The sequence below is a fragment of the Ranitomeya variabilis genome, chromosome 1 (assembly GCF_051348905.1).
Source record: "Ranitomeya variabilis isolate aRanVar5 chromosome 1, aRanVar5.hap1, whole genome shotgun sequence".
Classification (NCBI taxonomy): Eukaryota; Metazoa; Chordata; class Amphibia; order Anura; family Dendrobatidae; genus Ranitomeya; species Ranitomeya variabilis.
In genome coordinates, this window is record NC_135232.1 from 562300582 (window position 1) to 562324570 (window position 23989).

A 23989-nucleotide genomic window follows, 5' to 3' on the forward strand; every position below is an offset into this window, starting at 1 on the left:
TGGCATGAAGGGAGTTCGTGTTGTGCATCAGTGTATGACCCACTGGTCCAGATGCTAATAGATGGAGGCGCTGAGGTATGGGGCACGTTGGAGTCTCTGTTGTTCATCGGTGTATGACCCCCTGGTCCAGATGTCCATATGTGGTGGCATTGAGGTGTGGGGGCAATGTAGGGAGTCATTGTTGGACATCAGTGTGTGACCCACTGGTCTAGATTTCCATAGGTGAAGGCAGTGGGACATGTGGTGGTTAATATTGACATGACGTCTTCTGGATTATCAGGTTAAAATGAATAGAGATGGTGTTTGTGTATTGATAGCAACTGATTGGTGATGAAGACAATCAATATTTAGTCATAGAAAATATGTATTTGCTAAGAGCAGAACTCACGCTCCAACAATGCTGACACTTCCTTCTCTGCCAGGGCTCCCAAGACATCGTACTCTTCCAGCACGCTCATAGAAGGATGCCAGACGGGCACCAAGGTAGGCAGGATAGCCGCTGTCTGTAGAACATAAACAAGTCAGAATCATGCCCGCTGTAGGGGTTCAGCCTCTGCTAAGAGCTGAACTACACTGTGACTTTAAGAGACAATGCTCCCCTCTGATGTGTGTGCACTTGGTCTAGTTCTTTCTCCCATGCAGCTTGCTGTGTGTGGGTTTTGAGCAAGAACCAGGAAATGTCTTTCAGGAAGTGGAGAGGGAGCTTTGTGTCTGTGAGAGACAGGCAGGACTATAAATGTGCCCTAACAATGAGAGACTGGTAAGTGAACTAACTGCTCAAGGTTGATCAATAGGACCGTGTCAGAAGGAAAGAGTTGCATTGCACAGCCAAGTAGTTCTCCCTGAGCGCCTGCAATCTGAGAGAGGAAACAAAATACTGGTACCAGCAATCTCAACAGTGAAAGTGGGAACGAGACTTGCCAGGATCCAGAAGAAGATGGATCAGTTAACCTGAAGGAAGAGCTCAATTCAATCAACAAACTTGGCTCCACTACACCAGGACCAAGCAACAGCTAACAAACTTTCTCCTAAGCTCTACAAAACTGTGAGTGAGACACCGGTGTTCACCTATCTTGGGGTGAAGATTGCAGCTCAGTCTTTTAGACATGGACAATACAACAAGACTCGCTAGATTCACTATCGTCCATATAAGTCCATAATGAAATGCTCTATGGGGCCTTAGGAAGCAGCAATCATACATCAAAGGCCATCAGAGGTCATAGCTCTGCAGTTGCCATGTCCATTATCTTTGGCGCACTCGGTTCTGGGCTTCACAGCCTCATTAGAAAACAAATCATCCTATCAAAAAATTGGAGAACTCTATTAAAAATAATAATAGACAAATCTTTATTAAACACAATATTAATTCATTAAAACATGAGGGTTATAAGGTAGTACATGACTGGACAACACATGGTAGATTTTGGTAAGAAGTGGTATCATCTCATATAGTATCAAAAAGGATTTTATTACATAATTGTTCTCATAAAAGCCATCTTCAGTATATAGATGTGGAACTTCACATAGTATCTACCAACATAGATTCATTACAAAGATTGAAATAAAGGTCTGTTTATACCAAAATAGTTTTAATACAAGTGGAAAAAGACATTATATTTATATATCTCCATTGTTAATAAATTGCACAAAATTTGCTGAAAACTGCATTAGATGGTCATATACAGCTCTGGCAAAAGTTAAGAGACCATCTCATCAAATCCCTGCCATGGGCAGCCCAATCTCCAGACATGAACGCCATCGAAAACCTCTGGAATGGAATCAAGAGGATGATGGATAGTCACAAGCCATCAAACAAAGAAGAACTGCTTAAATGTATGCACCAGGAGCAATGTGAAAGACTGGTGGAAAGCATGCCAAGACGCATGAAAGCTGTGATTAAAAATCATAGTTATTCCACAGAATATTGATTTCTGAACTCTTCCTGAGTTAAAACATTAGTATTGTTGTTGCTAAATGATTATAAACTTGTGTTCTTTGCATTATTTGAGGTCTGAAAGCACTGGAGGTTTTTTTTTCATTTTGACCATTTTTCTTTGTCAGAAAAAACTATACTAAATACTAAATTTATTGCTCGGAAATTCAGAGACATGTTGTCAGTAGTTTATAAACTAAAAGAACAATTTACATTTTACTCAAAAATCTACCTATAAAGAGAAAAATCAGACAAACTGAACATTTTGCAGTGGTCTCTTAATTTTTGCCAGAGCTGTATGCTTATTGCACCGCCATCTAGTGGCAACAAACGAAATGGTATCCTATCAACACATCAGAGCAACTCCCACTTTTAAATCATGTAATCAAAATCCTTTTTGATGCTATATGAATTGATACCACTTCTTACCAAAATCTACCATGTGTTGTCCAGTCATGTACTACCTTATAACCCTCATGTTTTAATGAATAATGTGTTTAATAAAGATTTGTATATTATTATTTTTAATAGAGTTCTCCAATTTTTGCATAGGATAATTTAATTATTGGTTAGGAGATACAGTACTTTTTGCCCAATTAACAGATATTCATTGCAAAACAGTCTGATGGGTCGATCACAGCTGGAGTCATCTCTGGAATAGTAATCCACATTAATAGGAATTTAGTCACTGCTGGATGTCTGTAATGCTCAGGCACTTTGTACCGGTGGTTCTCTCCTGGGTTTGCTTATTGCAGACTATTGATTCTCGATTCTCGCCTGTGGTCACTTATAGCGGACTGTCAGTTCTCTTTTGCTGTCACTTATTGCGACTATCGGCTCTCGCCTGGGGTCATTTATTGGGGACTGTCAGCTTTCGCCAGCGGTCAGTTATTGCGGATTGTTGGTGCTCGCCTGCAGTCACTTATTGCAGAGCTTCAGCTCTCCCCTGTGGTCACTGTGGACTGTTGACTCTTACTTGCGGACACTTATTTTCATGATTCTAACCCAGCAGCTCTTGTGCATCAGGTGGCAGCTCTTCCCTCTGTGCAATTCAGCTCTCTGGACAGTCCCGTGCTAACCCAAATACCTGAACCTGTGTTCTTTCTGATTGTCTCCACCCTGAGTTCCTGTTTTTCTCCACCTTGAGTTCCTGATTGGCTCCACCCTGATTGAACACCCTACTTAAACCTGGCATTGCACTCCCTTCTTTACAAGATTATTGAGCTACCAGCCTCTAGTCAAGCTTCCTTTCACCTGCTGCTTATCCTCAATATTCTACTGCTGCTCCTTGTACCAACCCCTGCTCCTTAAAACTACAATGCTACTCCTGTGTATCGACTCCCTAGTTTTCCCTGACTATGCTACCTGCCGCTTCTGCTCCTAGTGGTTGCAATTCCACTATTCCAACCCAGGTCAGTCCATAACCCTTATTGTGGAGCTTCGGCTCTCGCCTGCGGTCACTTATTGCAGAGCTTTAACACTTGCCTGCTGTCACTTATTGCTGACTGTTGGCTCTCGCTAGCAGTCACTTATTGCGGGGCTTTGTTTCTCTCCTGCTGTCATTTATTGCGGACAGTCAGCTAATGAGGGTTATTACTACCTCTATTTTGCACAATATGGTGATAGATTAGTATTATACACAATATTCCAGAAGTACAGCAGCATGGTAATAGACTGTTACAGACATGGATGTCACGCAGTGTGGTGATGCTGTCACAAACACAGATATCAAAAGACTGACCATCACTTCTAAACAGAAAGACTAATGTTAATGTGAACAGGTGCAAGCTAAGATAGCCACTCTATATGTAACTAAGCAAATTGTCTCTTCAGAGAGGAAGAGGACTAGAACGCTAGAACCACCTATTTGAAATAGCAATCCTAACAGTCAATATCTACCCTCTAACGAGCCATGACTTAGGATAAAAGTCAAAACCAAAATCTTAATTTGCAGACAGCATATTTCTGGGTTCTGCCTCTAGTCAGTGTAAGATCTGGTTTGGCTGGGTGACAGAAGCCTGACAGGGAAACAAGAGGTACATTTTCTCCTTCCTTCAAAATTGAGATTTTGGTTCTGGCTTTTGTCATGTGGGAAGGCTCGTTAGATGGCCGATATTGACTTTTCAAATTGCTACTTCCAAGAGGTGGCACTAGAGTTTTACTCCTCTTTCTCTCTGAAGAGACAATTTGCAGATTTCCTTAAGGAGCATTGCAAGGCTTAAAAGTCTCCTCGCCTTGGCATGTCAGGCTTGATATGTCACTCACTGCAAGGAGAAACATTAGCCCTTGGATATACAGCAGAGGTGTACCTAGGGTTTCTGGCACCCGGGGCAAGAATTCAGATTGGCGCCCCCACAGGACATATGCGATTTGCACACTTAGTCATGTGCCCACAAGCTCCTCTCCCTAATGCTCTCAATATTCAGTGAAAAACAGAGAAGCAGAAGAGAAGCTCGTTGTCACAGGACCACAAGTATGAAAATCGCATATGAGTGAAGTGTCCATGTGATGACTACTGGAACCTGCAGAGCTGAATCCTGACATCGCAGGCTTCTGAATTCTCTCAACTCATGCACTGCACACTTTTAGGATTCTCCCTTGCAGGTGGACAGTCATGTCAGTGCAGCGCCCCAGAGTCCTGGTCGTTGCAGTACTGTGGCTCCGCCACTATGGGGAGCCATGGTGCGTCCGTTGGCACTGAAGGAGTTCATCTGATCAGGTATCACAGACACCAATACATTTCACAGCTGGGCCTCCGGGGGGAGCTAAGGGTTCTATTCATTAGGCCACTCCCCACCATAGTGGGTAAACTGGGGGTCAGGCAGGAAGTTGGAGGAGAAAGCTGACTGGATTGGACGAAGCAACACCTAGTGGCAGAGGGTGTTGTGGAGGAAGAGACAGTAGGGTCTCTGTCAGGGGTGGGATCCTGACAGAGGCTTGGCATTGAAAAGAACGTAACGGGTCCGCGCCAGCTCCAGGAAGCGGCGGGACCCAAGAAAGGACTAGAAGCGAGATAGATTGTGCTGAGTGAGAAACGAGATCAAGCGATAGGAGAATTCCAGTAGGGGTCGTGCTGTAAGACCGAAGCAACACCCTACTGAGGCGCACTACCGGTGGCCGGAACGCCGAGGGAGTATTATAACATTCAGCTTCAAGCAATACTCTAAACAGCGGCAGGACAGTCAGTCTCAGGCGGGCTGTCTCACCTAAATCACCTATGAAGTCTTGGGAGGCAATTGCGGGAGAGGGGCGTCTCTAGGGTCCCGGAAGAACTCCAGGCCTACCCGACAAACGGGTGCCGTTCTAGCTGTAACATCAGGAAGGGACGGAAGATTAGAAGAACATCATTTAATCGAGTTGTGAGGGAACTTAAGAAACAGACACAACGGTTGTGGGGTACTTTCCGTAAGCATAGCAGGGAAGGACTACAACACATAGCGCTAAGAAGGAAGGCACCGATTTCCACCTGTGAAGTGAACTCTGGAGGTGCCACTGGACCGGCCGGACTTGCGTAGCCTGGTGGACCTTACTCTGGACTGAGGACTCAGAGATCTCCAGTAAAGAGGTAAAGAGACTGCAACTTGGTGTCCTCGTTATTGACCACGACCTGCACCCCACAACTACACCTGTCATGATCTCCATGGCCAGAGAACTAGCATAAGCCTCAATAGGAACAAGCTCTTGGAAGATGTAACTATACTGACCATGAACTAAACCTACCGCATCATCTAGAAGTAGCCAGGTAGCATGTCCTACTTTTTATCCCTATATGCCCAGCGCCGGCCGGAGAACTAAATAATGCTAGCAGAGGGAAATATAAGACCTGACTCACCTCTAGAGAAATGCCCAAAAAGGAGACAGAAGCCCCCCACATATATTGGCGGTGATATGAGATGAAACAACAAACGCAGCAGGAAAATAGTTTTAGCAAATTTGAGGTCCGCTTTCTAGATAGCAGAAGACAGAAAGCATACTTTCATGGTCAGTAGAAAAACCTAACAAAACACATCCAGAAATTACTTTAGGACTCTGGCATTAACTCATAATACCAGAGTGGCAATTCCTGATCAACAAGAGCTTTCCAGACACAGTAACGAAACTGCAGCTGTGAACTGGAACCAAAATACAAAAACAAAACATGGACGAATGTCCAACTTATCTAGTAGATGTCTGGGAGCAGGAACAAGCACAGAGAGGCTTCTGATAACATTGTTGACCGGCAAGCATCTAACAGAGAAGCCAGGTTATATAGCGACACCCAGATCTAATCAGAACAGGTGAACAGGGAAGATGATGTCACAAGTTCAATTCCACCAGTAGCCACCGGGGGAGCCCAGAATCCAAATTCACAACAGTACCCCCCCCTCAAGGAGGGGGCACCGAACCCTCACCAGAACCACCAGGGCGATCAGGATGGGCCCTATGAAAGGCACGAACCAGATCAGAGGCATGAACATCAGATGCAGTGACCCAAGAATTATCCTCCTGGCCGTATCCCTTCCACTTGACCAGATACTGGAGTCTCCGTCTGGAAACACGGGAGTCTAGGATTTTTTCCACAACGTACTCCAACTCACCCTCAACCAACACCGGAGCAGGAGGCTCAACGGAAGGCACAACCGGTGCCTCATACCTGCGCAATAACGACCGATGAAAAACGTTATGAATAGAAAAGGATGCAGGGAGGTCCAAACGGAAGGAAACAGGGTTAAGAATCTCCAATATTTTATACGGACCGATGAACCGAGGCTTAAACTTAGGAGATGAGACCCTCATAGGGACAAAACGAGAAGACAACCACACCAAATCTCCAACACAAAGCCGAGGACCAACACGACGGTGACGGTTGGCAAAAAGCTGAGTCTTCTCCTGGGACAACTTTAAATTGTCCATCACCTGCCCCCAGATATGATGCAATCTCTCCACCACCGCATCCACTCCAGGACAATCCGAGGATTCCATCTGACCGGAGGAAAATCGAGGGTGGAACCCCGAATTACAGAAAAACGGGGACACCAAAGTGGCAGAGCTGGCCCGATTATTGAGGGCGAACTCCGCCAATGGCAAAAAAGCAACCCAATCATCCTGGTCAGCAGACACAAAACACCTCAGATATGTCTCCAGGGTCTGATTAGTCCGCTCGGTCTGGCCATTAGTCTGAGGGTGAAAAGCAGACGAAAAAGACAAATCTATGCCCATCCTAGCACAGAATGCCCGCCAAAATCTAGACACAAATTGGGTTCCTCTGTCAGAAACGATATTCTCAGGAATACCATGCAAACGAACAACATTTTGAAAAAACAGGGGCACCAACTCGGAAGAAGAAGGCAATTTGGGCAGGGGAACCAAATGGACCATCTTAGAAAAACGGTCACACACCACCCAGATGACAGACATCTTCTGAGAAACAGGCAGATCTGAAATAAAATCCATCGAGATGTGTGTCCAAGGCCTCTTAGGAATAGGCAAGGGCAACAATAATCCACTAGCCCGAGAACAACAAGGCTTGGCCCGAGCACAAACGTCACAAGACTGCACAAAGCCTCGCACATCTCGTGACAGGGAAGGCCACCAGAAGGATCTTGCCACCAAATCCCTGGTACCAAAAATTCCAGGATGACCTGCCAATGCAGAAGAATGTACCTCAGAGATGACTCTACTGGTCCAATCATCAGGAACAAACAACCTATCAGGCGGACAACGATCCGGTCTATCCGCCTGAAACTCCTGCAAGGCCCGCCGCAGGTCTGGAGAAACGGCTGACAAGATAACTCCCTCCTTAAGAATACCTGTGGGGTCAGAGTTGCCGGGTGAATCAGGCTCAAAACTCCTAGAAAGGGCATCCGCCTTAACATTCTTAGAACCCGGTAGGTACGATACCACAAAATTAAACCGAGAGAAAAATAATGACCAGCGCGCCTGTCTAGGATTCAGGCGCCTGGCGGTCTCAAGATAGATCAAATTTTTGTGGTCAGTCAATACCACCACCTGATGTCTGGCCCCCTCGAGCCAATGGCGCCACTCCTCAAACGCCCACTTCATGGCCAAAAGCTCCCGATTCCCAACATCATAATTCCGCTCAGCGGGCGAAAATTTACGGGAAAAGAAGGCACAAGGCCTCATCACGGCGCAGTCAGAACTTTTCTGCGACAACACTGCCCCAGCCCCGATCTCAGAAGCGTCGACCTCAACCTGAAAAGGAAGAGTCACATCAGGCTGACGCAACACAGGGGCAGAAGAAAAACGGCGCTTAAGCTCCTGAAAGGCCTCCACAGCATCAGGGGACCAATTAGCAACATCAGCACCCTGTCTAGTCAAATCGGTCAATGGCTTAACGACATCCGAAAAACCAGAAATAAATCGACGATAAAAGTTGGCAAAGCCCAAAAATTTCTGAAGACTTTTAAGAGAAGAGGGCTGCGTCCAATCACAAATAGCTTGAACCTTGACAGGATCCATCTCAATGGAAGAGGGAGAAAAAATATATCCCAAAAAGGAAATTCTCTGAACCCCAAAAACGCACTTAGAACCCTTGACACACAGAGAATTAGACCGCAAAACCTGAAAAACCCTCTTAACTTGCCGGACATGAGAGTCCCAATCATCCGAAAAAATCAGAATATCATCCAGATACACTATCATAAATTTATCCAAAAAATCGCGGAAAATATCATGCATAAAGGACTGGAAGACTGAAGGGGCATTAGAAAGACCAAAAGGCATCACCAAATACTCAAAGTGGCCCTCGGGCGTATTAAATGCGGTTTTCCACTCATCCCCCTGCCTGATCCGCACCAAATTATACGCCCCACGGAGATCAATCTTAGAGAACCACTTGGCCCCCTTTATGCGAGCAAACAAATCAGTCAGCAACGGCAATGGGTATTGATATTTAACCGTGATTTTATTCAAAAGCCGATAATCAATACATGGTCTCAAAGAGCCGTCTTTTTTTGACACAAAGAAAAAACCGGCTCCTAAGGGAGATGACGATGGACGAATATGTCCCTTTTCCAAGGACTCCTTTATATATTCTCGCATAGCAGTATGTTCAGGCACAGACAGATTAAATAAACGACCCTTTGGGTATTTACTACCCGGAATTAAATCTATAGCACAATCGCACTCACGGTGCGGAGGTAGTGAACCCAGCTTGGGTTCTTCAAAGACGTCACGATAATCAGACAGGAACTCAGGGATTTCAGAGGGAATAGATGATGAAATGGACACCAAAGGTACGTCCCCATGAGTCCCCTTACATCCCCAGCTCAACACAGACATAGCTCTCCAGTCAAGGACTGGGTTGTGAGACTGCAGCCATGGCAATCCCAGCACCAAATCATCATGTAGATTATACAGCACCAGAAAACGAATAGTCTCCTGGTGATCCGGATTAATACACATAGTCACTTGTGTCCAGTATTGTGGTTTATTATTAGCCAATGGGGTGGAGTCAATCCCCTTCAGAGGAATAAGAGTCTCCAAAGGCTCTAAATCATACCCACAACGATTGGCAAAGGACCAATCCATAAGACTCAAAGCGGCGCCAGAGTCGATATAGGCGTCCGTAGTAATAGATGACAAAGAGCAAATCAGGGTCACAGACAAAATAAACTTAGACTGTAAAGTGCCAATGGGAACGGATTTATCAAGCTTTTTAGTACGCTTAAAGCATGCTGATATAATATGAGTAGAATCCCCACAATAGAAACACAACCCATTTTTCCGTCTAAAATTCTGCCGCTCGCTTCTGGACAGAATTCTATCACACTGCATGTTTTCTGGCGTCTTCTCAGTGGACACCGCCAGATGGTGCACTGGTTTGCGCTCCCGCAGACGCCTATCGATCTGAATGGCCATTGTCATGGACTCATTCAGACCCGCAGGCACAGGGAACCCCACCATAACATCCTTAATGGCATCAGAGAGACCCTCTCTGAAAGTAGCCGCCAAGGCACACTCATTCCACTGAGTAAGCACAGACCATTTACGGAATTTTTGGCAGTAAATTTCAGCTTCATCTTGCCCCTGCGATAGGGACATCAAAGTTTTTTCTGCCTGAAGTTCCAAATGAGGTTCCTCATACAGCAAGCCCAAGGCCAGAAAAAACGCATCCACATTGAGCAACACAGGATCCCCTGGTGCCAATGCAAAAGCCCAATCTTGAGGGTCGCCGCGGAGCACGGAAATCACAATCCCAACCTGCTGTGCAGGGTCTCCAGCAGAACGAGATTTCAGGGACAAAAATAACTTACAATTATTTCTAAAATTCTGAAAGCTAGATCTATTCCCTGAGAAGAATTCCGGCAAAGGAATTCTCGGCTCTGATACCGGAGCATGAACAACAAAATCTTGCAAACTTTGTACTTTCGTGGCGAGATTATTCAAACCTGCAGTTACACTCTGTAGATCCATTATAGACAGGTGAACATAGAGCCATTCAAAGATTAGAAGGAGAGAGAAAAAAAAGAAAGACTGCAGCATAGACAGACTGGCAAGTGATCCAATTAAGAGCACACTAACTACTAGAGAAAAAAAAAAAAAAAAAATTTTCAGCAGACTTCTTATTTCTCTCCTTTCTCAGCCAAGGATTTTAACCCTTTAGTGGGCCGGTCAAACTGTCATGATCTCCATGGCCAGAGAACTAGCATAAGCCTCAATAGGAACAAGCTCTTGGAAGATGTAACTATACTGACCATGAACTAAACCTACCGCATCATCTAGAAGTAGCCAGGTAGCATGTCCTACTTTTTATCCCTATATGCCCAGCGCCGGCCGGAGAACTAAATAATGCTAGCAGAGGGAAATATAAGACCTGACTCACCTCTAGAGAAATGCCCAAAAAGGAGACAGAAGCCCCCCACATATATTGGCGGTGATATGAGATGAAACAACAAACGCAGCAGGAAAATAGTTTTAGCAAATTTGAGGTCCGCTTTCTAGATAGCAGAAGACAGAAAGCATACTTTCATGGTCAGTAGAAAAACCTAACAAAACACATCCAGAAATTACTTTAGGACTCTGGCATTAACTCATAATACCAGAGTGGCAATTCCTGATCAACAAGAGCTTTCCAGACACAGTAACGAAACTGCAGCTGTGAACTGGAACCAAAATACAAAAACAAAACATGGACGAATGTCCAACTTATCTAGTAGATGTCTGGGAGCAGGAACAAGCACAGAGAGGCTTCTGATAACATTGTTGACCGGCAAGCATCTAACAGAGAAGCCAGGTTATATAGCGACACCCAGATCTAATCAGAACAGGTGAACAGGGAAGATGATGTCACAAGTTCAATTCCACCAGTAGCCACCGGGGGAGCCCAGAATCCAAATTCACAACATACACCACCGACATCCACACCTATCATTCACTGTGCGCCCCACGGCAGGGTCACGGACCGGGGCCTAGCCGCCGTGACAACCCCAGAAGTAGAGACTTCGGAGGCCCGGTACCGGGTACCCCTCAGCCCTGCGGCAGTGGGGGCGCTACATCAGCACATGCATGTGATTTGTATACTTCTGACCACATTCCCCCTTTGCTCTTCATTTTGTGTCCTCAAATCTCCACCACACATTAAATCCCCCCATCTCCACTCCAATTCTCCCCACACACAAGAAATCCCCCATCCCCACTTGACAGCTTGGGGCCCCTGTGCAAGAACTGTGTCTGTGCCCCCCTCTTTTTATGGCGACAAAGCTATATATGAGCAGTGTCCTCAGATTTCTCCCCCATGCATTCTCCTCAGATTTCTCCCTTCCCATACTGTCCTCAGATTTCTACCCCATGCAGTGTCCTCAGATTTAATCCCCCCAGCCTGTCCTCAGATTTCTCCCCCAAGCAGTGTCCTCAAATTTAATCCCCCCATACTGTCCTCAGATTTAGTCCCCCCATACTGTCCTCAGATTTAATCCCCCCATACTGTCCTCAGATTTAATCCCCCCATACCACCATTCAGCTCCATTACCCCATCTGGAGCACTTACCACCAACCGCAGCGCTGTGCCCTGTGTTAACACCTCTGAAGAGTGAGTGACGTCAGCAGCGTGATCATGTGACCTGATCACGCTGCTGGCGTTTCACTGATCAGGAAGTGTCGGGGGCGGTCAGGGAAGTGTACTTGCATCTGAAGACGCTAGTACATATCCCTGGGAACCGATGTGCAGCACTTTCTCTGAGCCAGCTGTCAGTTTGACAGCCGGCTCAGAGAACAGCAGAATTTCAGTGTGGGGGCGGCAGAATGCTGCCGATGGGGAGCCTCCTTGGACTGTGCATCAGGCGGCCTGATGGCGCCCCCCTGTCGGCTGCGCCTGGGGCACATGCCCCGGCTGCCCCCCCCTAGATACGCCACTGATATACAGTATGTAACTAACAAATTAAAGCTGCCCACTGAAACGCTATAGTCTGCACGTATAGAATATATCGTATAGGAACTGTGTCACTGCTGGAGAAAATAAGTTAAAAAATGAAGGTGCTTGGTGCATAAATTGGCCAATTCATGTGAACAGAGCAGCCAGTGACAAGACGACCCTTTGTTGTTACATTGCCCTATCAAGGCATACACGACTATTGGGACCCTAACCTAACAAGGTGCACCCCTCTGTTGGGACCCTGACCTGACAAAGCAACAACTTTGCTGGGACCCTAACCTAACAAGGCGACCCCTCTGTTGGGACCTTGCCCTAACAAGGTGACCCCTCTGTTGGAACCCTTACCTAACATGGTAACCCCTCTGTTGGGATCTACCCATACCAATGGAACAACTCCTAAATCTCCCGCTTAAAGCTCTGGGTCACAATGCGACCAACGACTCCTGGATTCAGGCTGCTTGGGACTGGGTATTTGATTCCAGACTGCCACTGGATCCTTAATTTGGCTGGCAGTTCAATTCCTCTTGGTCAAACTCATCATCCTCCACAATGTTCTGGGCATCCCAAAAAAACAATTCCTGAATCCAATCCGACCGAGTGTCGATGGCCCAGTAATCGTTCCGTGGAAGCACAACTCCTGTAGTTGCCATTTCCTGTCCAGTCTTCTCAAGGCCGAGCTGGTGGGGTTGGGCATGGTAGCATCCAAAACTGCTGTGTAACCCTCACTTATGGTCTGCTGGGTCTGTCTATATGCCTCCCTGGTTGTGGAGCCCTTGGACGGTGTCTCCGAACATCAGTCCCCTGCAGCTCCCCCAGATCTGCTGGGCTGAGTAGTATTCCACTGCTGCCACCAAGTATGAAGACACAAAGGTCAGTGGGTGCTCTTGTTCGCTGGCCTGGCTGTCTTTAGAAAGACAGCATAGACCAGGGCTCATCCCACTGAACGCCCACACTCCTTTCACATGGGCAGAATACTACTCAGACAACACAGGGTGAGGGTAACACTGTGTGTCAATACTTTATTGAACCATCAATAGACAATAACATATAGCACAGTCGCAGCAAGTACATAAGATGGTGCAAATGACAGTCTCACCCTTCCACTGGCTCGCCAGGAATTAGAACATCTGCAACTTCAGGGCTTCCAGGACCAACTACCCCAACCAGTGGCACCCCGATTTTGGTGGGCACCCATGGAGAGAAGGTAGCGGCAGGCTTAGGAAGCTGACAGTCCATTGAGGTATGTGCCCAGGTGTCCTGATTGTCCAAATCTGGGTTCTCTAAATGTGTCTGTAAGTACAGTGATGGGCAGAGGATCAAATCTGTATTCCTCTGATTGAAGCCATGGTGCTTTGGCTACTATCATGTGGAGTCTCCAGAAACAGAGGCAGATCCCCCTTTTATAGTCCACAGCTCTTATTTAGGCCATTACCCACAGGTTTGGGGGACGAGAGGTGGTGAGTTCTCCTTAAATGGAAGTCTTAAAACAGAGGCTGGACAGACATCTGTCTGGGATGATTTAGTGAATCCTGCTTTGAGCAGGGGGTTGGATCTGATGACCTAGGAGGTCCCTTCCAACTCTAACATTCTATGATTCTATGGTGGGAGGAGGTTATCTCTCATTGTTCGAGTATTCAAATAACATGCATATTTTGTCCTTCAATGTTTCAAGAACAACAAGTTGCATGGATTGATACAATAGGTAGTCAGCAGGCATTAACCAAATTGACAAACATCAATTGTTCAATTAACCTGCACCTTTGTCCCTCAAGGACAGCAGAAACAATAAGCTGCCAGGATGGATACAATAAGAAGTCAACAGGCATTCAAAAAATCAACAAACATCAAGAGTCAAGATTCAATCTCATATGATAAATGGCTTATGTATCTAGACCTACTGAAAAATATGTTTAGCATAATTAAGAATAAATGCTGTGTCTACACAGATGCCTCTCCTAGGCTGAAAGCCTACCTTTATATGGGCACAAACGCAGGTGCCAGAACATGGCGACAGACCATCATGGGCCACTAACTTTCTGTAAGTTCCTTGTTTTTACTGCTACTTTAATTGATACAAGTGTGTAAGACCATTTAGAGTCATAGAAGTGTCATCATCCTTGTGTGTAAATTCTGGATCTTCTGCAATGAAAGGATCTTACCAGCGGGCATTTCTGCCAGGCGACCAGATATTTCCCTTAAAGCTTCAGCCCACCGAGATGTGGAGTCGGCCATCATACTGACATTGTACCCCATGTCTCGAAAGTACTCGGAAAGGGTGATACCTAAGGACAAAAAAAGTGTGGATTTTTAGCGGTTTTCATCTATTGACTTCAATTGAGTCAGTCAAATCCACAGTAAAAACACAGGTATAAAAATGTTTGCAGATTTGCTGAATTTTTGCTTGTGTTTTTCAAAACTTCCTATGATGTTTCCCATGCTCTCATCAGTGTGACAGCACGAGAAACACCGACGCAGTTTTTACCATTGGTCAGAGCTCTGTGTGGTCACACTGTCAGATGTCAGCGTGACCCCACAGACGTGACTGACCCATGGTAAAAAGTGTACCACAGGTCACCGGCATAGGCCGATGAGACACTACTATTCCCGTAGGCCTACGCCTGCTGTCACTGATAATAGTGATAGCAAGCGCCCCCGAAGGGAGAAGTAGTCTCTCTTGTCACTTGGCGCCTTTGTTCAAACGTAAAAAATAAATAAATACAAATAAAACATTTAAAATAATGACATACATATTCAAATAAAAATGCAAAAACACAAATCCCCGATGCTCTTGTCGCCTACAAAATAATCAAAATAAAAAAACAACATATATTCACCTTAATGCCCAATCCTGATATCCATGTCCCCTGTAAACAATCAAAAGGATTGTCAGCTCATGACAGCAAGCCCTAATCCCATTACTCTGATGCCACTGCATCAGAATGAAAAAGGAGGGGTTGAACGAGGAAATTCCATAACAAAACATTTTTTTTTCCAAATATTTTTATTTAGCTCAAAAATTACTTCATTGCTGTACAAAAACGCATGCAAAAACACGGGTTTCATGCAGAAATTCCTGCAAGCAAATACTCAATGTGCGCACATACCCTTACAGTGATTTTGCGATGGAGCAAGGTGCGTCCAATTGTTACCTTCATGAGTTTCTCGCTGGGGATCGGCTGCTAAGAGTGTTAAATTGTTTCTCATTTTGCTTTATTATTTTTCTCTATGACTAAGATGCATCTGTGATGCCTGATAGGTCCATAGGGGACTCGGAAACGGGTTGGACGATTCTTAAAGGGGTGGTCACGGCAGCAGTGACCCGGTCCATGGCCCTGGGCGTGCAATAAAAGTGACGAGGGAATGTTTGTAGGGGATTTCACGTGACGCCACCTGTGGTGTACGGCAATGGGTAGCCGATGCTGCTCAAGGGCACCACTGGGGCCGATGTTGTCACAGCTGAGATGGTTCTGCTCCCCACAGGTGGAGCAAGGCCCCAGGGCTACGAGTATGGTCTATCAGGGATCGTGGACATTGGGATGCAGGACTAAGGGTGCGGGAAAGGACAGAGGACACAAAGTCTGTAGTTTCTTTTACCTCTAATGGCAGATCCAGTCCAGGGCACCAGTGACAGGTGGTCTTGGAGAACCGGGCAGCCTGGAAGCATTTCAGGGTCCACCTAGCCAGGTGGATTTGGAGGCCTTCCCTCTGCACTGCTTCCTAGGTCCTTGGTGCTATAAGCTCCCCACAAGTACCTGTTACAGTCGGTCCATGAAGGGGAACATTTCCCCGCATGGCAGGCAGATTGAGCCTGTTCCAGGTGTCACTCCCTCGTGGTGACTCTCGTATGCTGCTGTGCCTCAGGCTGTCAGCTGGGGCCAGGACACCTGCAATTTCCTGCCCTCTTGTTTTAGTTGCTGGGCCTGCAGTCCCCACTCAACCACGAACCCCGGTGTCAGGTCTTTGGTGCTCAGTCCTGGGGTGAGCTCAATCGCAGCTCCAATCCTCCAGGTTCTCCTCACTTGCCTCTTCCTCCTTCACTGTCTGCTCCCCAGACTAACATTGACTCTCACACACTCTGACTCAGACTAACTAACCCAGCTTCCAGGCCAGAACTTATGGGGGAAGCTCCCCTGAAATCGGGTTTAGAGCTCCCCTTCTGGTCTGGAGTCAGGAAAGGTGTTGTATGCTGTGCTACCTGCTAAGGGGATCCCTCCTTGCTTCCAGGCATGACATCACCCCCTGTGAGGGAGGCAATGCCACTGTGGCAACCAGACTCCTGGGGTGCCACACATCTACACACCAGAAATGAGTCAGTCATTTCTATGGAATATGTGCAATAATACGACGTGCTGTTTTTTTTTTAAATCAAGATGGAATAAAGTTTGGATGTTCTTATACAAGAAATTTGGGATGTGGATTGTCCCTACCTTTTACAAGGATCACTTTTATCATGAAAGAAGCCAAAGTTGCACTTTGATGGATGGACAAAACAAAATGCTGCCTGACAGTAGACATGAGAACTCACCTGTGTAAATCGATGCCTCACGTGCGGCCACTGGCATGTTTGATGTATTAGCCACTAGGGTTGTCCTCTTCATAATTGACTCTGTTTTCCCATCTACCTCCATGGTAAGCTGAAGCAAAGATGCAGACAATAACTTCATCACTTCAGTGCAAACATTATTGGGAAGTCCTGTCTTCTGAGCTTTGTATCTCAATGATAATACACAACTGCCAAGCTGTGCATCTGATGTGTAATTGCCGAGCTCTGCGCCTCACCCCTGATATGTAACTGTCGAGCTCTGCATCTCAGCCCTGATGGGCAAATGCTGAGCTCTGCACCTCAGCCCAGATGGGTACCTGCTGAGCTCTGCGCCTCAGCCTTGATGCGCAACTGCAGAGCTCTTGGTCTCAGTATTTCTCTGCAACTGTTATGGTATGCATGACCAAAGTTGTGCACAATCACTTCATCTCTTCATTGCACACATTTTTTGGAAGTTATATCTTCCAAGCTCTGTGCATCAATGCTGATATCTAATCTATTAAGCTCTGTGCTTCAGAATAATCTGTTATTTCCTAGGTTTGACCTCAGTCCTGATGTGTAGCTGCTAAACTCTGAGCATTAGTTTTGATGTGTAACGTCCTAGAACTGGCCTCAGTTTTGAAATGTAACTACTAAGCCCTGTGTTTCAATTTTAAAGTGTAACTACTCGATGTCTCAGTTTTGATGTGTAACCTCCTAGATGTGGCCATAATTTTGAAGAGTAAATGATAAACTCTGTGCCGCAGTTTTAATGTGTAACCTCCTAGTTCCATTCTGAATCCCAATACATAACTGCTAAAATCAGTGCCTCACTTTTGATGTGCAACCTCCTTGTTCAGGCCTCAGTATTGATGCATAACTGCTAAGCTCTGTGCCTCAGTTTTGATGTGTAACCTCCTAGTTCAGGCCTCAGTACTGATGCTTAACTGCTAAGCTCTGTGCCTCAGTTTTGATGTGTAACCTTCGAGTTCAGGCTTCGTCTCTAATGTATGACTGCTAAGCTCTGTGCCTCAGTTTTGATGTGTAACCTCCTTGTTCAGGCCTCAGTATTAGGTGTAACTGCTAAGCTCTGTGCCTCAGTTTTGATATGCAACCTCCAATTTCAGGCCTTGTCCTTAATGTATGACTGCTAAGCTCTGTGCCTCAGTTTTGATGTGTAGCCTCCTAGTTCAGACCTAAGTACCGATGCATAACTGCTAAGCTCTGTGCCAAAGTTTTGATATGTAACTTCCTTGTTCCGGTCTGAGTCCCAATACATAACTGCTAAGGTCTGTGCCTCAGTTTTGATGTGTAGCCTCCTAGTTCGCGCTTCAGTACTGATTCACAACTGCTTAGTTCTGCTCCTAAGTTTTGATGTGTAACCTCCTAGTTCCGATCTAAGTCTCAATACATAACTGCAAAGCTCTGTGCCTAAGTTTTGATGTGTAACCTCCTAGATCTGGCACACTGAAATCCACGTGGAGAGGCGAATTGGGGTATATTGAAATCTCCAAAATAAATCTATTCTGATTTACAGACTCGAGTGGTCTTGTTAAATATTAATTAATTGAATGATTCTTAATCTCAATTCAGCACCGAGCACATTGCTTCTTGCTGACATTACAAAGAGCTATTTTTGTGTATGTATCTCAGAGTATAAGTCAACTCCATATAAAGGGCAACACGTGATCTGAGGACACATATATAAACACAGCTCTTAGGAGGGTTGAGGTCTTTTGTCACGTGGGACTGCCACCTCCTACTTCACCATCATTCTCCATGGACGTTTGACAAGGAAGGAACAGCTTTTAGCTGGTAGCCATCATGACCTTCAGACTTCACACCGACGTACGGCTTTTACCATTCAAACATTGGGAAAGATGAGTATCAAGTGCTGATATCTACACATGGACAATCTGTTTTATGTTTCACTGCAATGTGGTTATTCTGTGGACAATTCAATACACCACTACCTTTTTTATGAGAATATCATGACATTTTTTTTTAAGAGTAATGCACCTGGTGAATAGTCTATATTAAATAAATGTGCAAAATAAGCATATTTAACAGGTCTAGAGTGCGTTTTATTTCTGATGGACACCGGTGTATATTGGGTTAAGTTACGTTGAAAATGCTAGTGAAAGATCTACCCCATTTTGGTCGGTTGTCAGATTATACTCACCCAATACCAGTAGTTCATCAGGTTTCTGTTGTGTATCATTACTACATGTATCACCTAGGCTTGTTGTTAGACACTGATTAGTGTATATTTCCTCTGGTATATTGTCTCTTTGGAATTTCCTAATTTTCTTATTGAGGATATCCCTTTCTTTTTCCATGAGTCTGTGTAGAATATTGTCGGCCAATTCTTGCATATCCTTACTCAAGGTACAGGTATATAGCTGTTCAAATGTTTGTTCAATTAACTGGCTTGTTTTGTCGATATTAGACAACCGTTTGTCTATAACAAACCAAAGTATTTTGAGGGAAAAGGAGTGGAACATACTGTCCCACTCCTGTGATGTGGTGAGGTCCCCAAAATCACCCGCTAGTGTTTTATAAATCGTTAGGCCCTTCGGAACTATGTGGGCTTGGGCGTATTTTTCCAGCGAGGCCACCTCCCACATATCACGCATTTCAGAAAAGAGTAATTTCTCCAATGATTTAAGCAGGTCCCTGGCCCTAGTAGAGTCGGGTACTGCTGGGCCATTAAATGAGAATTTATCTTTGATAAGCGCCAAACGCTGGTCCCTGTCCACCCACAGTGCGTGAATGGCCATTGAGGAGCTGCTGGAGTGTATAGGCACCTAAAGCGTGAAAGTAGAATAAAATTTAACACTCGCACTACCTCATATTGAACAAAAAAGCTCCCTAAGCAGCAGGAAACAGGACAGGTAGGTGCCCCCACTGTCAATGGTAAAAGCCAATAAATCTAAATATAGCTGATTCCGCGCTAGAGGGATGCAGAATCGGAGAAATGAGAAATAAACTAGTGTGCCAGTGCAGGCCCAATCCACATCGGGACCCTAGGTGGACACTACAATGAAAAATGTGGTGAGGCTGTACAGACAGTATGCGTATTGGGTTGCTCAGCAGGACACAAGTTATGATGTGCCCCGTATGATCAGAGAAATAAAGGTGAGCACAAGACTGAAACAGACTATATAACCCCCAAAAAATGAACTATAATGCTATTGCAGGCATAGACCCAATCAAGAATGTGTGCAGGCACTATAGTGAGGAAATATAATGGGGCTGCAAAATATGAAATCGTATGCGTAATGGGCTGTCCTGCAGGACACAAATTATATTGTGCCCCGATTGGTAAGGGAAGTGGGGGCGAGCATGAACATATAAAAACAGTTATAATAATTAGTGCCCCAACGAGCCGAGACTCACCAAACTAGGATAACTGCTGAGATGAGTGAGATGGAGTCCGTCCTGGTTAAGATGGGAGGACAGCGTGGTGTGCCGAGAGGGAGTCCGTTCTGGTGGTGCGGTGAGAGATTCAGCGTGCAGAAGTGCAGTCAAAGGAACAGGCAGGCGAAAGCAGTCAACCGCCGCACAGCGACACAACAAAGTAGCTACGCAGAGGCAGGGAAAGCCCCGGCCAGTGGCGTCCCTGGATACGAGCAAAAGAGCAAGTTGCTGGTGCGAGGCACAGCGTGTGACGTCACACCTGCTACGGGACGGCACAGAGACCAGAAAGGAAACCGAGGCGTTTCGAAGGAGGTGCGTCCTTCTTCATCAGGGTTACCGGTCTCTAAATGCGCCCATACCTATATGCTCATGCATTTGTCAATCATATAAAAAGGGCACCGCCTAGACATTTAACTCCTTGCTGCAAAGACATATTTTCAGTTGTTTCACACTTTTTTGTTAAGTATATAATTCTACATGTGTTATTTCATAGTTTTTATGCCTTCAGTGTGAATTTATAATTTTCATAGTCATGAAAATACAGAAAAATCTTTAAATGAGAAGGTGTGTCCAAACTTTTGCTCTGTACTGTATATATGTCAGTGATACACACATATATGTATATCTTTATATTTTATAGACAGATAGATAGAAGAATAGCCGTTAATTCATTTGTCGGCTTCTTTAAAATCAATGCAGAAGCCGAAAGGATATACACATGGATTACACACAGTAAATCCATGCAGAATAGTTTAATAAAATAATCTTTTCGGGGAAAAAAATAGCGTGGGCTCCTGCGCAATTTTCCAAGCCAGAGAGGGAAAGCCAGCGACAGGGGACAGATATTCATAGCCTAGGAAGGGACTATGGCTATCCCCTTCCCTGGCTACAAACATCTGCCCCCAGCCACACCAGAAATGGCGCATCTCTAAGATGCGCCAATTCTGGGACTTAGCCTCTCTCTCCTCACTGCCCTGTAGCAGTGGCATAGGCATATGGGGTAATAGGGGGTTAATGTCACCTTAGTATTGTAAGGTGACATCAAGCCAGCTTAGTAATGGAGAGGTGTAAATAAAACACCTATCCATTACAAATCCTATAGTTGGTGTAAGATAGCGCTTACTGCATGTGTTGGGGGACATTCACTTAGCAACCGGATTCAGTCACACAGGCACAATTTCCTCTATTAAACAGTCCATGCGGTTTATTATGCAGTCATAAACCGGATCATGCACAGTTCATTATATACTTCATGGAACACAATAGGCACCAACAGATGACATTAAGTTGCAGCTTTAACTGAGATACTTCATATACGGTTTCAACTCACAGTTCAGACACTGCACCCGTCAGTCCTCCTTGACTAGTTAGGGGGGGGCATACGCCGTATCAATGTCTCTACTCATATAGCACACACGACATTAGTTCGCAATGTCTAAACACGCCAGACCTTACTTTTTGTCAGGACTCTGAACATTTTTTACCTTTTGTGCATTACTGCCCTTTTCCAACATGGCGTCTTTGGTCTCATGTGCACTTGTCTTCCTGCTATAAAACTCCACCCCAGCCTTCAGTCTGTGCTAGATTATTCTGCTTTGCATCCAGCTCCTGATTACTCCCTGGCCTTGCACCTGCACCTGCTCCTGTGAACCTGTGTTGGAGATCCTGCCACTCTGCTCTGAGTTCCTGCTGCATACACCAGTGTTCAGTAATCGTCCTTCATCTGCTGCTCGTGTTACTTCCATCTGCATTTGCTGGACATGTAAGCTGTTTCTGCTCTGCAAAACCTGAAACTATTAACCAGGCCTCCCTGGTTGAGCTAAGATATGATTTGAACTGCCTAATAGCATATCTATCTGTGTCTGGACTAAGTCAAGGATCTATTCGTGTCAAGTTTTCTCAAGAATAACTGTGCTTCATAGACTTTCTGTTTGTTTGCATCTACCTCTGAAGTTTCCTATAGACTGCTAAGCTGCATTTATTTTTTGCACCAAGTGTTGTGGACTTGAGTTTCTCTCTGCACCTGCTTGAATCACCATGTGATAATATAAACTTTACCACTTATAAAACTGTGTCCTGTTGTCTTGTTCCACGCAAAGAGTCTCCTGAATTATCCCCTATAGTTATTACAGGATAATCGAGCCATAAAAAAAAAAGGAGACTGCTGGAACAATGACTGCAGAGAGCAGATTAGAGCAGGTGTTTTCCATAATTAGATCACTGCAGAAAGATGTGGAAGGTCTGGAAAAGAAGTTTGGAAGTGTTTGGACAAACAACACAACAAGTGTTTGGACAAACTTTGCAGGACTTAAGCAATCGCATGGAAGCCCAGGAAAACAAACTTGCTGGCATAGAGTCCCAGTATGGACGGGCTTTTCAGGACATAAGCACGCAAATAGCTACACAAGTGACTTTACCCTCTGGGCAACCGCCACCAGCTAGCCCACCTAAGTTGCCCCCATTCAGATTTAATGGTGATCGCGACAAATTTCGTGGCTTTGTGAATCAATGTATGCTATATTTTGATGTGCATGCTGACCGTTTTCCTAATGATAGATCCAAAGTATTGTGTGTAATAATGCTACTGACCTCACGAGCGCTCGCCTGGGCGAATCCGACGATTGAGTCTCGTGACCCACGGTTAACTTGACTTGGATGATTTCTTGGCCGCTATGGCATTAATGTTTGATGACCCTAATCGCCGTGCAACCGCTGAATCTGCTTTGTTGTCTTTACGCCAGGCTAAACGTTCTGTTATTGAGTATGCCACTGAATTCAGGAGATTGGCGATAGATACCAATTGGGACAGTTATGCACAATTGCCTATTTTTAAAAGGGGTCTGTCTAGTATTATAAAAGATGAATTAGCTCGCTCAGAGTCACCACAAGAACTAGAGACATTTATACAGCATTGTGTGCGCATAGACATTCGCCTTACTGAGCGTAGGCAGGAGAAATTTGCTGCATATAACCGTATTTCTAACTTTTCCCTTCCTTCCAAAGAGCCTGCAGGTAAAACATCTCGGGAAGTGGAGGAGGTGTGTAGCGCCCCCACCGCCGCAGGGCCGAGGGGTGCCCGGTACCAGGCCTCTGAGTCTCTGCTCTGGGGTTGTCACGGTGGCTAGGCCCGGTCCGCGACCCTGCCGAGGGGCGTACAGTGATAGATATGATGGATGATGGTAGTGGTGGTGGTGCTGTAAATAACGAGGACACCAGGTTGCAGTCTCTTTACCTCTTTACTGAAGATCTCTGGGTCCTCAGTCCAGAATCTGGATAACCAGGCTGCGCAAGTCCAGCTGGTCCAATGGCACCTCCAGAGTTCTCTTAGCAGGTGGAAATCTGTGCCTTCCTTCTAGCGCTATGTGTTGCGGTCCTTCCCTGCTGTGCTTACGGAAAGTCCCCACAACTGCTGTGTCTGTTTCTTAAGTTCCCTCACAACTCGATTAGATGATGTTCTGCTAATCCTCCATCCCTCCCTGGTGTTATGGTTGGGACGGCACCCGTTTGACGGGTAGGCTCGGAGCTCTTCCGGGACCCTAGAGTCGCCCCTCTCCACAAGTTGCCCCCCAAGACTGCATAGGTGATTTGAGTTAGACAGCCCGCCTTAGACTGACTGTCCTGCCGCTGTTCAGAGTATTGCTTAAAGCTGGATGTTGTAATACTCCCTCGGCGTTCCGGCCACCGGTAGTGCGCCTCAGTAGGGTGTTGCCTCGGTCTTACGGCACGACCCCTACTGGTATTC

At 45.6% G+C, this 23989-nt stretch overlaps 1 protein-coding gene across 4 annotated transcripts in view; it reads right to left on the minus strand.

The window, feature by feature from the left end:
• Positions 1–23989, minus strand: part of LOC143768235 (V-type proton ATPase catalytic subunit A-like) — a 565121-nt gene that overhangs the window by 36629 nt on the left and 504503 nt on the right. For all 4 annotated transcript variants that reach the window (XM_077256938.1, XM_077256931.1, XM_077256943.1 and 1 more), the window contains 3 exons: positions 16831–16939; positions 14465–14587; positions 389–503 (listed from right to left, as the gene is read on the minus strand). In XM_077256938.1, the coding sequence (XP_077113053.1) occupies positions 389–503; positions 14465–14587; positions 16831–16939 (347 nt within the window). The remainder of the gene's footprint in view (positions 1–388; positions 504–14464; positions 14588–16830; positions 16940–23989) is intronic.